Raw genomic sequence first — 15,918 nt, 5'->3', positions numbered from 1 at the left:
TTTTAGACCAGAGGTGAAGCCTGACGAGAGAAACTATGATGTTTTTGTTTTATTGTTCACTCTTTTAAAATTATAAAATACAGGTTTTTATGGGAAAAAAATTGAGAGAGAGAGACCAGTGATGGATTTTTCTCACCTTACTATATATCTTTATTTATTTGTTATTGATACGTGTGAATTAGTTAAAAATGATTTATAGGGATGTTTGGGTGGAAAACAAACCACTGTTTTTAAAAGTGATTTTATAATATGCAAAATAAATATGTGAAAGAATTTTATCTAGATTTATATAAAAGAACATTTTAAAAGTTATTTTTTATTGGGGTTGTTTGGATATCCCCAGAAGTGTTTTTTAAAAGCATTTTTTCACAAATTAAAATAAAATTATTTACTTTGTATACTGTTAAATTATTTTCAAAACTATGGTTTGGTTTTTATTCAAACACACTCATATACCAAACACCCCATGCAATAAGAGTAAGCAAGTCTCATCTCAGTTTATCTATCTTTCTCTCTCCTCACAGGATTAACCCTAATGTAGGTGAAGATTCTTGGAGTTCATTAAAATTAAATGCACACATTGTTGTGTGGCATAATTATAAAAAGGGATACAATATTTTCAAATTAGGATTAGGCATTGAGAATGAGAAATTAAAAAAAGTCAATTGAAATAAAAGGGCTTACGGCTAAGATCAATCCCTACTCATTTTCTGGGCTTTTAGGCTTGAACTTATATGCCAATTTGTTGCTTTTCTCACTATTTTTGAAGCCCAACGTCATCATAAATTGGGGGAAAAGGAGATAGGCTGAGTAGGAAGTTTATATGAAATAAAATAAAATATTTAAATAAATTAGGGAGGATTATAAATTAATATTAAAATATTAAAGTGACCCTTTGATGAATTAAACATGCAAAAGGTGTCATTGAAGATTGATACTTGAAGCCTTGAAGGAAGCTCCAGTAGCCACCTACTGACTCATGACTTCTCATCAGCAGTAGTATTTTAAGATCCGCATGGACTCCCTGTATGAAACTCAACAATTTATCATTTATAAATAGCATAACTTTTCGCAATTTCTAATAGATATTTCAATTCAATAGATATATATACATATATATTGATGATGATGTTGCAATAAACAATACAATGATGTGCTTATCTCGTGTTGAGGAATATAGAACATGAAATGACAATATTAATGTTGCATTTGGTACGTGGAAAATAGACTCGAAGGAAGGAAGAAGTTAAAAAAAAAAAAAGTATTCTTTGTTTTTTTGATCCCCTTTGTAATTCAGCATCTTCTTGCTGGTAAAAAAAAAAAAAAATCTCAGCATCTTCTTTAAATCAAGGTTAAAAATCCTCTCGACGAGAACTTTTTTGAAATTTAAATTTATATATTTTTTTCCTTAACGGTGCCATCTCAACCCATATTTTGATAATAATATAAATATTTCTATATTACTATGCAGATGCTCCTTCCAATCCTCATTATAGGAAGCCTTTTAAAAGAAATTCTCAGTCCATTTTATAACATGAATAATATTGAAAATCATTTAAATTTCATAACAAGTGTGATGTTTTTATACGTTTGTATTAATATATATGAATTAACTAAAGGCGAATAAAATGACCTACTTCAGAAAGAAAACTTTCCAATTTGCCTTTCTCATTCTCATTTTGTACTGAACAGCTCACACGTGGAGAGTTCCAGTTCCAATTCCAAGTTCCTAAGAACCTGATACTTAAATTGCAAGCACAAGAATAACGTCCCTGAAGGTCTTAAATTGCAATCTAATTTTAACGTGTTCAAGAAATGGTCGGTTTCAATACCAAACATAGCACTGAGCTTACTAAAGATATACCATCATCACCAATGCCTCTAAGCTTGGCCATATACCCTGACTTAAAAGCACAAAAAAGAAGAAACTGTTTGCAAGTCTCAAATCATAAAGCTTCAAAAGTTCATTCTGATATTCAAGATTAACCAACCAGTAACAGCACAGGATTTTGAAAAGGTCATGCTTCAACCTGAAGAAGTACGAGGACTAGATCAAATATACAAAACATCTGCCAAGTGGGAACTAGGAATACAACGACCCTGAACTGCACAATTTACAAAGTTATTTCTAAAGAGAACCCACTCTTTGTCAGCAGCTTGCAATTTAACAAGCAACTACCAAGCTCTTGAGAGCTTCCTTAATTCAACGAGGCTGGTGAATTCTTCGAGGAGCACATTTCAAGTTGACATGCTGTGGTGGCTTCTCAAGATGCTTTGCAAGCCCACCTGCGGACTTGGGACTCTTCGGTGATGTTGGTGCAGCCAGATTCTTCAGAAGAGATTTTGTATCCACATTCATGCCTGAGTAAGAAACAAAAACAGAAAACGAGAGAAATATAATTACCGTCTCAAGTAAAAACCATCAACTGAAGGAAGCAGGATCATGGGAAGTGCCAAGATCCATCCAATTGAGGTGATTAGTCTAAAACTTGAATGCTACCACCTTATTCGCCCAGTATGGGAACGAGCATTGTGCTCAGAAATCAGAATTTAGTCAATGTTTATTCAAATTTATCAAGTAGCAGCTCATGTACAAAAAACGGAAATATATATTTCATCTCATTGAATCCTTAAAACTTCTTCACAGTTTTCTCAATCACATAATTCTATGTTGCAGTAGTTCCGTCCTAGTTAAAACTGAATCAAATCACCTTTCAATCGTCATTTTAAAACATACAACCTCAAGGCCAAAAATTATCATCAATGCTTACCGTTAAGAGGCCTTGTTCCAGCATTAGGATCAGTCCAAGCTGGGGAATCTTTAGCTTCAGAGCACATCACAAACTGCTCAAACTCATTTTCCAAATCTTGGATGTCTTCTTCAATGCCCAGATCCAACATCTCTGGCAGCATATTCTCAATCTCGTCAACTGTTGTGTCATTGGCAGTTTCTCCAACATACTCATCTTTGTGCTGGCTCAGCCAGTAGTCCCGAAACCATGTAGAATTTTTCACAAGATCCCACCATTTAGGTGAAAAATCCTCCACCTGATGAAGAGCAGCGGGAATGAAGAGAGGAGCATTTGGGTTCAAACCAGAACTTCTTCCAGAGACTAAAGCCATCTCAGCTTGTCAGCGATTACCTGATTATTGAAGATCACAATCTAAAATGTCAGATTAACACAGAAGATGAAATTTCAGCAAATAAACTTTAGTCACTTATTCATCAAATGATCGGAACAAAATTATAGCTCACGAAGGACAACTCGGACAGCGTATATGAAATCCCGTGTTCCGTTAGTAGTAACAGTCTATTGTCTTAAACCCGCAAGCCACATAGTTACAGCCATCAGAGAAAAGCAAAAGAAATGAGATCAACCCATAATCATCATCTAATACATCCAATAGGGCAGCGAAATCAAAAACAGATGCAGTTCAGAGCATGACCGGAACATCCCTAAAGTCAATACAAACAGTAGCAGAAGTCTCTCCCTCTCTCTGTTTTTTTTTTTTTTTAGGTTCTCTTCTTTAATTTTCGATCTTGAAAATCCAATTTCGCACCGAGGAAAATGGCCAACCGACAGATCAATGGTAGATCATCAAAGAATTTCATTCCTACTCTGAATCAGTATTGAAGTATAGAAAACCCAAACCCCTCCCCCCCAAGAAAAACAAAAATCCTGCTATAAACACAAAGCGATGATCCAAAAATTGAAAACTTCAAGAGATCATGGCCGTCACGATTAACACAAATTCACATTCGACAAACGACAACTAGAAATTTCACTGAACTTCAAGGGAAAAAACTTACAAAAAACACAGAGTGAAGATGAAGCTGCGCTTACCGATTCAGAAGAGGCTAGTAGAGCTTCCACTTCGCAGTAATGTGTAAGTGAGTTTCCTTACAAGATCCCTGAGACAGAATGATATAGATGCAGAAGTTAAATGGATAAAGTGAAAAGGGACAACCTATCAGCTTCGGAATAACGAACCTGAGGCTCGGAAAGGAAATAGTTATCTACTTTAAAGACGTGGCATAAATTGACAATCGCGAGACGAGCAAGGTGGACGGTCAAGGAAAAAAGAGCAAGATCGGACGGTACGGATGAAGTCTCTCCATGAGATATTTTTTTATATAACGTGTCAAGATAAAGATAAGGGCGGCTCTCGCAGACAGAACCACGTGCAGCAGGGTGCATAGAATTACGACATTGAATTTATTATTTCATTTACTTTTCCCTGAAATGAAAATAAATATTCTGGATACTCAATACATTATTTTAAGGGAACTATAATAAAGTCTCAAAAAAAAAACTAAAAGTTCTCAATAACAATCTTAACAATTTATAATGATAAATTTTACAGTGAGAATGATAATTTTAAGATTTACTTTTTAATTATTTTTTGTTTGGGATTTCATTGTAATTCTCCTGTCATTTTTAATTATTGTACATTTATCATTATAATTTTATTTCCATGATATATCTCGCCTATTATTTTTTAATTACATTTAATATTTTTACGGTACTGAAAACATTATAAATAAAATTAATATAGTTGGAAAATAAAGTTAGGGGCTAATATATCCACCATTACCTTGTTTTATTCCTCATCCTTCCCTCCTATATATAAAGTACAATTAATAAAATTCTACAGCTGAAAAGGTTGGTTTTAGCTAAAGATAATAGATAGATAAAAACATATTTTGAAAATCTAAAACGAGTGAATAAAATAAAAAAAAATGTGTAGAAAAAGAGGAAAGAAAGCGTATCATGTTATGAATATAATAATATCTTTATGGATGTTCATATATCTCCCTTTGTCTCCTATAATCTCTAATATCTCTCATTATCTCTATATCCCACAATTATCTCATATTATCATGTAATCTGTAGATTCTATCAAAGATGTAAAGCTGTGCCTAAATAGAGGCCATGTATAATGTATTGTGTACTCTTGAATGGAATGAGAAATACTCTCTCTTATCAATCCTCTCTTCCTTTGTATGATTTTTCTCTATTTCTTCTTTATTCATAACACGTTATCAGCACGAAGCTCTAACCAAGGTGCGTATGATATACTTTTCTATTCCAGCATAATTTTAGAGCATCATCTATATTATTTTTCTGGAGTATCTCTTGCTTTGTTCAAATAAAAATATCTTGAGCATCACATATATGGGTGTTCAGAGTATTCGTATTCCTATTCAATTTATCTAGGATAATCTAAGCCATTATATAGAATTATAAAAAAAATTATCTACTGTTGTTTTAAACATCGGGTTCCATGGTTATGATTGGAGATTTTTTTTCCCCTCTATTTCTTATTGACCTGATGTCACTATTTCGATGGAACCCGAAGTTCCAATGGATACTAGCAGTATCTTAAAAGAGTTATCATCTAAAGTTAAATGGCCAAAAGCCATATAGTTCTAAGTTCTTATCTTATTGAGATTAAAATGGCTAGAAGCCATATAGCTCTGATTTTACATTCTTTTCAAATTAAATGGCTAAAAGCCATATAGTTTTGATTTTCTATATTATAGCCAGAAGCTATACAACTTTGAGTTTTTATCTTATGGCTAGAAGCCATATATATATGGTTAATTCTCTATTTTTTTAAATGACTTGAAGTCATATATATTTGATTACTGTTATCTTATTAAATGGCTAGAAGCCATGTAATTTGAATTTTCTATTTTATGGCCAGAAGCCATATATATATAATTTTGTTTTATCTTATTAAATGGCTAGTTGCCATATAAATTTGACTTTCTATCTTACGGCCAGAAGCCATAGATATTTGAATTTTTTTTTATTTCATTAAAATGCTAGAAGCAATATAATTTGTATTTTCTATTTTATGGCCAGAAGCCATATATATATTTAGTTTTTCTTTATTTATATATATATATATATCATGTTGAATTTTCTATTTTATAGCCAGAAGCCATTTATATATATTTAAATTTTCTTTTATCTTATTAAATGGTTCGCATTCATATAATTTTGATTTTCTATCTTATGACTAGAAGTCATAAATATTTAATTTTTATTTTATTAATTGGCTTGAAGCCATATAACATCAAAGTTTTATCTTATGGTCAGAAACCATATATCTTTAATTTTTTTTTTGTTTATTTTGAAACTAAATAGCTAGATGCCATGTATTTTATTTTCTTTATTAAATGGCATGAAGCCATATAGTTTTGATTATGAGAAGGATCATTATATGGTTTGTTTATAAAAAAAAATTATGATAATTAGAATTATAAATAATGTAGCCCAGAAAACTAATGACTATATAGTGAAGGATGTATTGGTAAAAGAGTTTATTTGTTCTTTTTATTTCATGTTACATTTAATTAATTTGAAATTCAAGTTTTATTTTTATCTTATTCTCATATATTTTTGACATTTAATTTGACATTTATTAATATTATAATTTTCTTATTAGTAAATGGCCAGCAGTCATTACGCTCATGTTATTGAATGACATGAAAATAATAACTTATGATGTTTTTAAAGCCCTGAAAGCTCATGGTTTAAATATGAAGTGACACAAATGATTTTTAAAAATATATATAATTTCCAATATAGAGTCTTGAAAACTAATGACTTGTAAATAGCCCTGAAGGCTTATAATTCAAATCTTCCTAACTATATGGTTTGGTTTTAGTCCTTATAGATTTTTTTTGTTTGAATTTATAAATTTATGGATAAGTTTTGAAACATTACATAATATATATAAAGAAATAAAGTTTTTGAATAATGAAAATATTGAGAAAATATAATATTTGTTAAAAAAAATACTTCATATTTTGGGAAAAAAAAAGGGTATAACAAAAAGTGAAGTATATCATATAGTGAAATAATAATATATTTTAGTTCCTGAAGAATTATAATAGCATTTTTTTTAAGAACTATATGTAATAAAAAAATTGATATAGTTCCAAAAGGACTAATAACAAAAGATTGATATAGTTCCAGAAGAACTAATAGCAAAATGTTGATATAGTTCCTGAAGAACTAATAACAAAATCAATATAGTTCTTGAATAACTAATGTAGTGCCCCCTTTTTTTTGTGGGCAGAAAAGGAATTGATAATGAAAAATTATAACCCACAAACATTTATATGAGAATATTTACTTATTATAGGGTCTTAAGGTGATAGCTCAATTGGATTTAAATCTATTATTATATATAAATCAAGAAGCATTTGGATTTCCAAGTTAAAAATATGTTATTAGCTTACTATATATTATTCACTGTATTTGAAATACAGAAATAAGAAAAATATATTTATATGACTCACACTTAAGGGGGAGATTGTTGAAATACAAGTGTGAATCATGTTAGGTGGAATTTGTTATTATTAATATTAATTTCATTCCTTATATCTCATGTTCCTTTTGAAAAAAGCCCCAGAAGAGCCAGTAGCGCTCAACCTTCCATGAGTGTACATGTTTCTACCATTTGGGTAAAAGATAAAAACTAATGCTCTAGAAGAGCTATATCATTATTTATTATCCTGAAGATAAAATCTATAATTGATAACATATTCCTTATGAAATATTAAGGAAAATAAATAATGATATAACATGGTAACAAGAAGTTTATCAATAATTGAGAATAATTTTACAATAAACCAGAAGTTTATGCATTCATAGTTTGGCATGACCGGTCAGATCATCCCGGATCATAATGATGCAAAATATCATAAAAAATGTGTACTGTCATTTATTAAAGAACCAGAAGATTCTTTAAAATGATATGTGATTCCAGAATTTTTATGTGTTGTTTGTTCTCAAAGAGAACATCACTAGCTATGCTCAAAATCGGATCCGTACAGATTTATAATGTATCAAATTTATATATGGGCCCATTTAGACACCATGTAGACCAAAGTAATACTCTATAAGTGAAAGATGCATCTATAAAATGGTCACAGGTGTTTATGATCAACTTGCAACCTGAAGTTTGCAAATATGTTCAAATAATTACATTAAGTACATAAGTTCTTGATTATGAAATCAATATAATTCTTGTTGAGATTGCTAGTGATTGTTCCTCACGTTGCTGATAATTATATGCTTAGTAAAAGCCTCTATAAGAAGCTAGATCAGAGTTTATGAGAACAGAATTCCTACTTGAGTGTTGGGATGATTGATTTTATATATTTTTGCACATAAATGCATCAAGCCAACAATGTATTGTGAATTCTCCCATTATATTTGCTTTTGGTCAGGAGTCAGACATTTTTCATCTTAGAATATGCAATATTTATTATTCTACCGTAATAATGGACATAGGTGGATATTAAAAGTAAGTGGATATTGGCCAACAGAAAAGAAAAGACGCAATATTATAATAGGAGATTTGTGTATCTCTAACCCAAACACCTGAAGTGTAAGGGGTATTTATACAAGAAAAGAGAAAGAGAATCTTGTGGTGAATTAAAACTTTTATGTATCTTATCAATCTGGCAGTTTGATAAAATCTCATATGCGTCTAGAAAATACAGTGACTCACTATGTAGTGAAATTATATGCGAATCCCAGAAGGATTCAAATTCTTGCATAAATATAAACGATCCAATACATGAATAGATATAGATCCTAATGTATGAAAATTCTTGAAGGATTTAAGTTTCTAGAAGCATACAATTATGTTCTCAAGAACATCATTGAAGTAAGTCTCTATATGAGACATATGTGGTTAATATCAACTGAAGGAATGTTGTAAACTTATTCCAATTTGTCTATTTATGAAAAGATTCAAAATGAGTCTGTTATCGATACTATTTATAATGATAGTATCACAACTCCTAATGAGTTTTCAAAAACTGCAAATTACTTAAAGAAAAAGTTTGAAATAAAAGCTTTGAGAAGAATACATATGGATAAATCACATCCATTATGCGGATAAGTAACCTCCATTATGTGTTTCGGTAGTTGCAAGATCTTTAGATATGGATTAAATATCGATTTAGACCTCTAGAAGGTAATGAACAAATATTTGGTCCAGAAGTACCATGCTTTAGTGTCACTAGAGCACATATGTATTTATCTAGCCACACATAACTCAATATATCATTTGCTAGTTAGCATGATATAGTTTGTCACTAATATAAAGACGATGGAGCGAAATTAAGAATATTTTTCATTTAAAGGATACCGTAGATATCTGAAAGTACCCACAACTAATTTTACTGGCTATGTAGATAAAGTATTTCTGTTTGATTCTCATGTTAAGAGATCACAACATGATCCACATGTGGGTAAGCTATAAAATGACTATTCGTCTCATAATTTTTAAAAGATTATGAAATTCATATTTGACGTTTTTATCTAATTACAATATTTAGAAGGGTTGTTCGTTATGTTAGACTTTGCAGGCTCCAAGATGTCAACTGATGTTGTCAAGAGGGGGAGTTGATACACGCTGTACTCTTTGTTCCTTGTCTATGGTTTTGTCCCATTGGGTTTTCCTAGCAAGGTTTTTAATGAGGCAGCATTGCATAGTGTATCAATGAATGATGTACTCTTTTTCTTTCGCTAGGTTTTTATCCCATAGGGTTTTTCCTAGTTGAAGTTTTTTAACGAGGCACATTCATATATATTGGACATCCAAGGGGGAGTGTTATGAATATAATAATATCTTTATGGATGTCCATATATCTCCCTTTGTCTCCTATAATCTCTAATATCTCCCATTATCTCTATATCCCACAATTATCTCATATTATCATGTAATCTGTAGATTCTATCAAAGATGTAAAGTTGTGCCTATAAATAGAGGCCATGTATAATGTATTGTGTACTCTTGAATGGAATGAGAAAGACTCTCTCTTATCAATCCTCTCTTCCTTTATATGATTCTTCTCTATTTCTTCTTTATTCATAACATATCAAAATACGGAGGACAAGCTATAATTATTGATTAGTAGTAGCATGTGATAGTTGATACATCCATATAATGAGAATGTGGTAAAAAATGAAAAAGATTAATTAAATTTGTAAACATGTAGGTGTAGACTAAAGTATAACTTATAAAAGAAAAGGACAAGATTTATTTCAAAAAAAGTAATGTATAGAATCGAGGGAATATTTTACAGTGATCGATACTATTTGGAGTCCTTTCTAGAAATGATATAGAAATTTGAAAAAATTTCAAAAAAAATATATTGAATTTCAAATTTTTAAATAAGGAATTATTAAAAAAAGTATTGTTATTTGTTTTTTTAACATAACTATTTTCTTTATAAATATAGTAACTAATACTGATTTAAAATTTTAAAATTTAATTTGGGATTTTTTCTAGAAATTTTAATTAAAGTCCTTTTTCATGCCCAAAAATACAGAAAAGCTCCTTTGATAGAAAACAATTTGGAAATCCTGTGCACGGCCCACGTGTTCAAATCAGACCGCATGCATAACAGGAACCAATTTGGATACTTATTAAGATGGTAAGCATCTTGAGTTTATTAAGTTTATTGGATTTATTTAAACCGTTCAAATTTGATCTAAATAGTTTATATTTAAAATTTTTAATTAATTATTCTTAAATAGAAGAAATTATTTTTGAAAAAAATTATAGTTAAGAGGTTATATTTATTTTAGATTCTATATTTATTAGAATAATTATTTTAGATAAATAAAAAAATTTGCACCGTCAAGATGAAATCTGAATATATGATGAGTTTGAAGAGACCAAACTAGATAACATGCAAAGCATGTAGACTGTAGAAGAGGACATGTAAATGATTGATTTTGACTTTCAAGTTGGAGATATTTCCATTTGCAAATACTACTACTTTAAAGAAACGCCGCTGGTTATGCCCAGCATATATCAAGTGCCTCGGTAAGAAAAACAAAATGGAGAGCAAATTGTACAGCAATCATTTGTACTGTTTCTCCAATTCCAAATATAAAACTCATTTTATATTACGATCAGAGGAATATCTTGTTGCCACGAACTGGAAGTAGATAATGTTATATTGGATTATCTAATGGGAAAACATTTTCATAAGAGAGGCAGATGTTATGATCACCCAACCTAATCACAAAATAACTAATAAAAATTTATACTATAAAATAAATTTTATATTTAGAAACAAAAATAACACGTGTTGAAGGCAATCACAAGAAACTAAGGTCAATAAGTAACAATAGCAGAAAATTCAGAAGGGAGTAAGCCCAATTTTCATATCTTTCGGCCCATTCATTGCAGCACAGCTGTGCAGTGCAGATGTATGTGAGAGTCCACAGGCCTGGCTGTTGAGGGTTTAAAACTTTTTTTTTAAAAAAAAAAACCAATACAAGTTTGAATATAATAGTTAATGAAAAATTTAATTTGATTTTAAAAATAAAATTTCAATTCATCTTGTTTTTTATATTTATTAATTTTTTTTCCTCAAAGTATCCTCTGATTGCACGTGTTAAAGAGTTTCCATTCTAATACATATTATTAGCAAGGGTATATTAACAAATACAACACTTATTTATTACAAATAAGTAGTTTAACTAATTTTTTTAAATATTTCATAATTAGTTATATAGCTCTTATATTAAGAAGCATAAGTGTATGAATTTTGAAAGAATAATTCAAACGAATTTCTTTAAAAAAATTTGTCTTCTCAGATCTCATTCTCAAAGGCAAATCCAAATCCTACCATAAAGCTACAATTTAAGGCACAGGTAGAAGTCACGCAGTACAGGCTTCTTCCACGTCAGCACCGTTTCAATGTCAGAAGCCCTAGCTGATGAAATTAATGTTTCGATATTGAAATTGCTGTTTCTGTGTGTGTGTGTGGATAAGAGAAGGATTGTGCGACCAAGTGACACCTGTACGACACACAAATGGAACTCATACCATGCAAAGGTTTCTTCCTCAGTAGTAACTGTCTTGGGTGATGTTAAAACAATGGCAAAATTAATGCCCACACACTATCCAAGTACTTACCTAACTGATGATGTTATGTATATTTTAAGAATCAATAACTACATATGTTTCTGCGGTCTTGGCCTTCAAGATTGAAGGAAATGTTGTTACTATAAATCAATTAATATAGAGTTCATGCATTATGTTACGAGGTCATATTAAAATACCACTGCGCTTGATGCTTCAATGAAACATATATACATACATATATATATATATATATATATATATGGCCCTTAAAAACACACACAAACATATGATGAACCACATGTTGTAGTTTTTATAATTCTATATGCTTTTGGTTCTAATTACGTAATGTGGCCTTATTAGTCTTCAAGTACTGTGTATCAGCCTTGAGGCTCTAGAACAAGGAGCTTTGCTTTTAATTATTGGTTGGTGAGAAAACTGAGAAATGGCAAGTACGGTTATGGAATTATTTTATTGATGCTTAGCTTTTATTACATAAGACACGTACGTACATTACATAACACAAAAATCTCATGCAGATTGTTTTATTCAACACACAGCAAACAAGACACACATATATAAGGGGTGACAAAAAGTTCAAGAGTGATGCCCAAATCTAGAGGCTAGTAGCCTAGCTTGCTCCGTGATGAGCAGCCTTAGCTTAAAGCTTTTTGTTTCTTGGAACCCAGGAGATAGTTCCAGAGCACAAAAAGTGGCAAACTGGTATTGTTCCTGGCAGGATCTTGAGTTAATGCAACAGCTTATGGGGATCCAAACCTGTTGTATCGTGGTGGCAAAGAGCCGCTATGCTGGTTCTAGTGCCATCACTAGCTTCCATGGGAACTATACAAGTGACTGTTTTATTCACTTGATGACAGTAAAACACACGTTTCTCAAAATTCAACTTGTGACGTATTATTCCTATACTTGAAAGCCTCTGTATTGAGTTTGATGAGGCACAAAAGAGCTTGTGAGTGCTTCAATGTCCTTCCCCAACTTTGAAATGACGAATTCAAGTAACGATTCTACAGATTTTGCACAAAACTTGTCATCTTCTCTCACAGACCTTTCCTTAGCGCATTGCATATTGCTTCCAAATTAAACTTGAATTCTCAAGCTCATTATTATTTATCATTGTGTTTATTTTCCATCCCAAAACTCCATAAGGCTGGTTATTATAGCTTGACTTCTCTGCATCTTTCTCCATAGCAATATTACTTTTCTGCCCCTTAGATGCGTAAGGGGAGTTGAATATTACGTTCATTTGTTTTCCAGCATGGAGGTCTTCCTCAAAGAAGCTGGTATAGGGATATCGAGTTTCTTTATTTTCCACATGGTTCACACCTTTATTTGACGCATGCCCAAATGAATTTTTGTTAATTACAGATATCGTAGAACCATACGAAAAAATATGCGTATTGTAAATGGTCAGAGAAGATGTGGAATCATCGACATGATACATATGTTTTGACACTAACGTATGCACATATGTAAATTCTTTCCACGGAGAAACAAAATAATCAGAGGTTTCATTTAGTAAATCTTTTCATGATATTATTAATGCCTGAATTTTATTAATTTAGTCATGATTTATTTACACGAATATAAAATATAAAGTAGGCTTATTTTGTATATGTCTTAATACGCCTTGACTATTTTAGTTAAAGATAGAAGAAAGGATTATCTTATGACATGAATATGAATCCTTTTAGAATCCTTTTCTTTTCCTCTAAGAATCCAATCTCCATCTTTTAATGAAAAAAATAGATGATGCAAATAATATTAGGTTAATATCATTGTTAGTCCTTACAGTCTAATTTAATTTTGGTTTTGGTTCTTGTAGTTTCAAATAATTGGTTTTGACGTCTATAATTTCATAAGGATTTGATTTCAGTTCTAGTACAGAGACTAAAAACAAAATTCATTAAGAGCATAAGGATCATTGGTTAAGGTCAAACAAGAAAACTATGAGATTATGGGGATCAAAACCAATTATTTGAGACTATGGAGACCAAACAGAAATTCAATCAAACTATAAGGATTAACAATAGTATTAACCTAGTAATATTTTCCAAAACTATTCTTATAATTGCACGAGACTTGCACAATAAGCAAATTAATTGGGAGATATAACTGAACAAATTGAACGGCAAATAAATAAATGGTGAGGATTAATCAAAGCATGCCATGGATTTGAAGTCTATATTTTCCATATATTGTTTAGTTTTCACGTATCCAGTTTTGTTTTAAATTTAAATTTTTATAAAAGTTTCTGGTCAAACTATTATTTTTAAGTTGATAATGTCCCAAAGTTAATAATTAAAATTAAGTACGATATAGAAGTCGATCATAAAGGTTGTTTTAGTTGGTCAAACTGGAATTTTCAAATTTTGGGATATAAGATTGGAAAGAGTATAATTGTGCGAAAATCAAAATATAATTATGAACTGAATACCATAAACTTTCAAAAACATGGAAGAAAATTAAGTAAACTTACACAGAACAATATATAATGCTCAAACAGCAAGACGTGGGAGCTCCATTATTCCAGTATGCGAAGAGAAGAAAGATTAGCAGTGAAGAAGTCGCACTGAGAATCATTAACCATAGTACCGTGGGATTAATTATGATGGGTCATTGATTCGAGTAATTAAAGGCGAAAGGGGACAACATATAAAGCTTCGATGAATGTACCCATATTACGAGAAGATGTAACATGGACACACAGGTGGAACTCATGCAAGGCTTTTTCCTCATCAGCACCGTTTCACTGTAAGAAACCCTAGCCTATGAAATTAATGTTTCAATGTTGACATTTCTGACACCCATGCATGATGCCGATTAAGAGGACGACACACAAATGGAAATCATGCAAAGGTTTAATTTCTTCCTCAGTACATATCTGAGTGATGTTAGAACTCTTGCACAATTAATGGCTACACACCATTCAAAGTACCTAACTGACGTTATACTATATTCGTTTCATAATATAAGAGCTAGTTGGGGATTGAATTTGGTCATAAATATAAGATTCTGATTCACTTTGTTTCTAACATTTATTCATTTTACCCCCAAGTAATCCCTATGGTGATTACATATGTTAAGGAGTTTTTATTAAATGGTAGTTCCAATACACATTATTAATATAAGTATTTAGGAAAGACAACATCTGTAATTTTCACAAATTAATTATCTAACTCTTATATTAAGAACCATAGATTGTATTTTTCTGTAGTCTTGGCCTTCAAGTGCTCTTTGATTGTACGTTGAGGTTCAAGGAAATGTTGTATTGCTGAATCTTTACAAGTACTTTGTAAGTAGCAAGTGTTCTTTTAGCTATAAGACATGTTTTGACCTTAAGGAAACCTTAATGAACCTATTCTCCAGGGACAAAGCCACGTTGGCAAAAACACGTAAGCTAATGAGAAACAGTTACATGTGATGAAACGAACACATGTCTCTGTTATTTATATTTTCTGCAGCACCAAGTTACGAGGTGGAATCCACGCAAAGGTTCTTCATGTTTGAGGCTTGAGTGTGAAAATTGTCTGGGTCTCTGTTTCTGAAACAGATTAGTACAGGAACTCATCTTTATATGCTTTAGCTTCATCAACTTTCGAAATCAGTACGTTAAAATTCTAGACGGTCCACATTACTTATCAAGTGATGAGCGCTGGGTTCTCATCACTAGATGAGCACCAAAACCGGGTCATACCTCTTCCCTTGATGCTCAAATGAGATATATGGCTGCTAAACAAGCACACACATATGAACCACATTTTGCGATTTTATATATATAGGACTCTTGGAAATCTCAAAATGTGACCTTTTATATATATATATAGACTTCGCTGTTGTGAGATGTTTCTAATTAAAATTTTTAAGCTCTATCCTTTTTGGGTTCTAGTTATGTAACGTGGCCTTGATCTTCAAGTACTGTTTCATAATCGGGGCCTCAAGGTAAGGAGTTTTGCTGATTATTGGTTAGTCAGAAAACTGAGAAATGAC

At 31.2% G+C, this 15,918-nt stretch overlaps 1 protein-coding gene across 2 annotated transcripts; it reads right to left on the bottom strand.

The window, feature by feature from the left end:
* Positions 1–1,949: 1,949 nt before the first annotated feature.
* On the bottom strand, positions 1,950–3,961 carry LOC114753232 (protein EARLY RESPONSIVE TO DEHYDRATION 15-like). 2 transcript variants are annotated; one of them, XM_028941896.1, is made up of 3 exons: positions 3,846–3,961; positions 2,772–3,160; positions 1,950–2,361 (listed from the first exon to the last, which is right to left on the bottom strand). In XM_028941896.1, the coding sequence occupies exons 2-3, from the start codon at positions 3,121–3,123 to the stop codon at positions 2,204–2,206; spliced, it is 510 nt and encodes a 169-aa protein (XP_028797729.1). In that variant the 5' UTR covers positions 3,124–3,160; positions 3,846–3,961; the 3' UTR covers positions 1,950–2,203. The 2 variants fall into 2 exon arrangements, with proteins under 2 accessions (XP_028797729.1, XP_028797728.1); XM_028941895.1 differs by having other exon boundaries at positions 2,772–3,143; positions 3,846–3,955.
* Positions 3,962–15,918: the final 11,957 nt, after the last annotated feature.

Source organism: Neltuma alba, unplaced genomic scaffold (assembly GCF_004799145.2).
Source record: "Neltuma alba isolate B1F8T4 unplaced genomic scaffold, ASM479914v2 tig00007802_pilon, whole genome shotgun sequence".
Taxonomy (NCBI): Eukaryota; Viridiplantae; Streptophyta; class Magnoliopsida; order Fabales; family Fabaceae; genus Neltuma; species Neltuma alba.
This window is presented reverse-complemented; position numbering and strand designations above follow the sequence as displayed.

What these genes read in the sequence shown, in the direction of transcription:
- LOC114753232 (XM_028941896.1), bottom strand. Translation starts at nt 3,123, where the DNA reads ATGGCTTTAGTCTCTGGAAGAAGTTCTGGTTTGAACCCAAATGCTCCT. An exon ending in TGGAACAAGGCCTCTTAACG is followed by an intron (nt 2,362 to 2,771) that starts GTAAGCATTGAT and finishes TTTCTTACTCAG; the next exon opens with GCATGAATGTGGATACAAAA.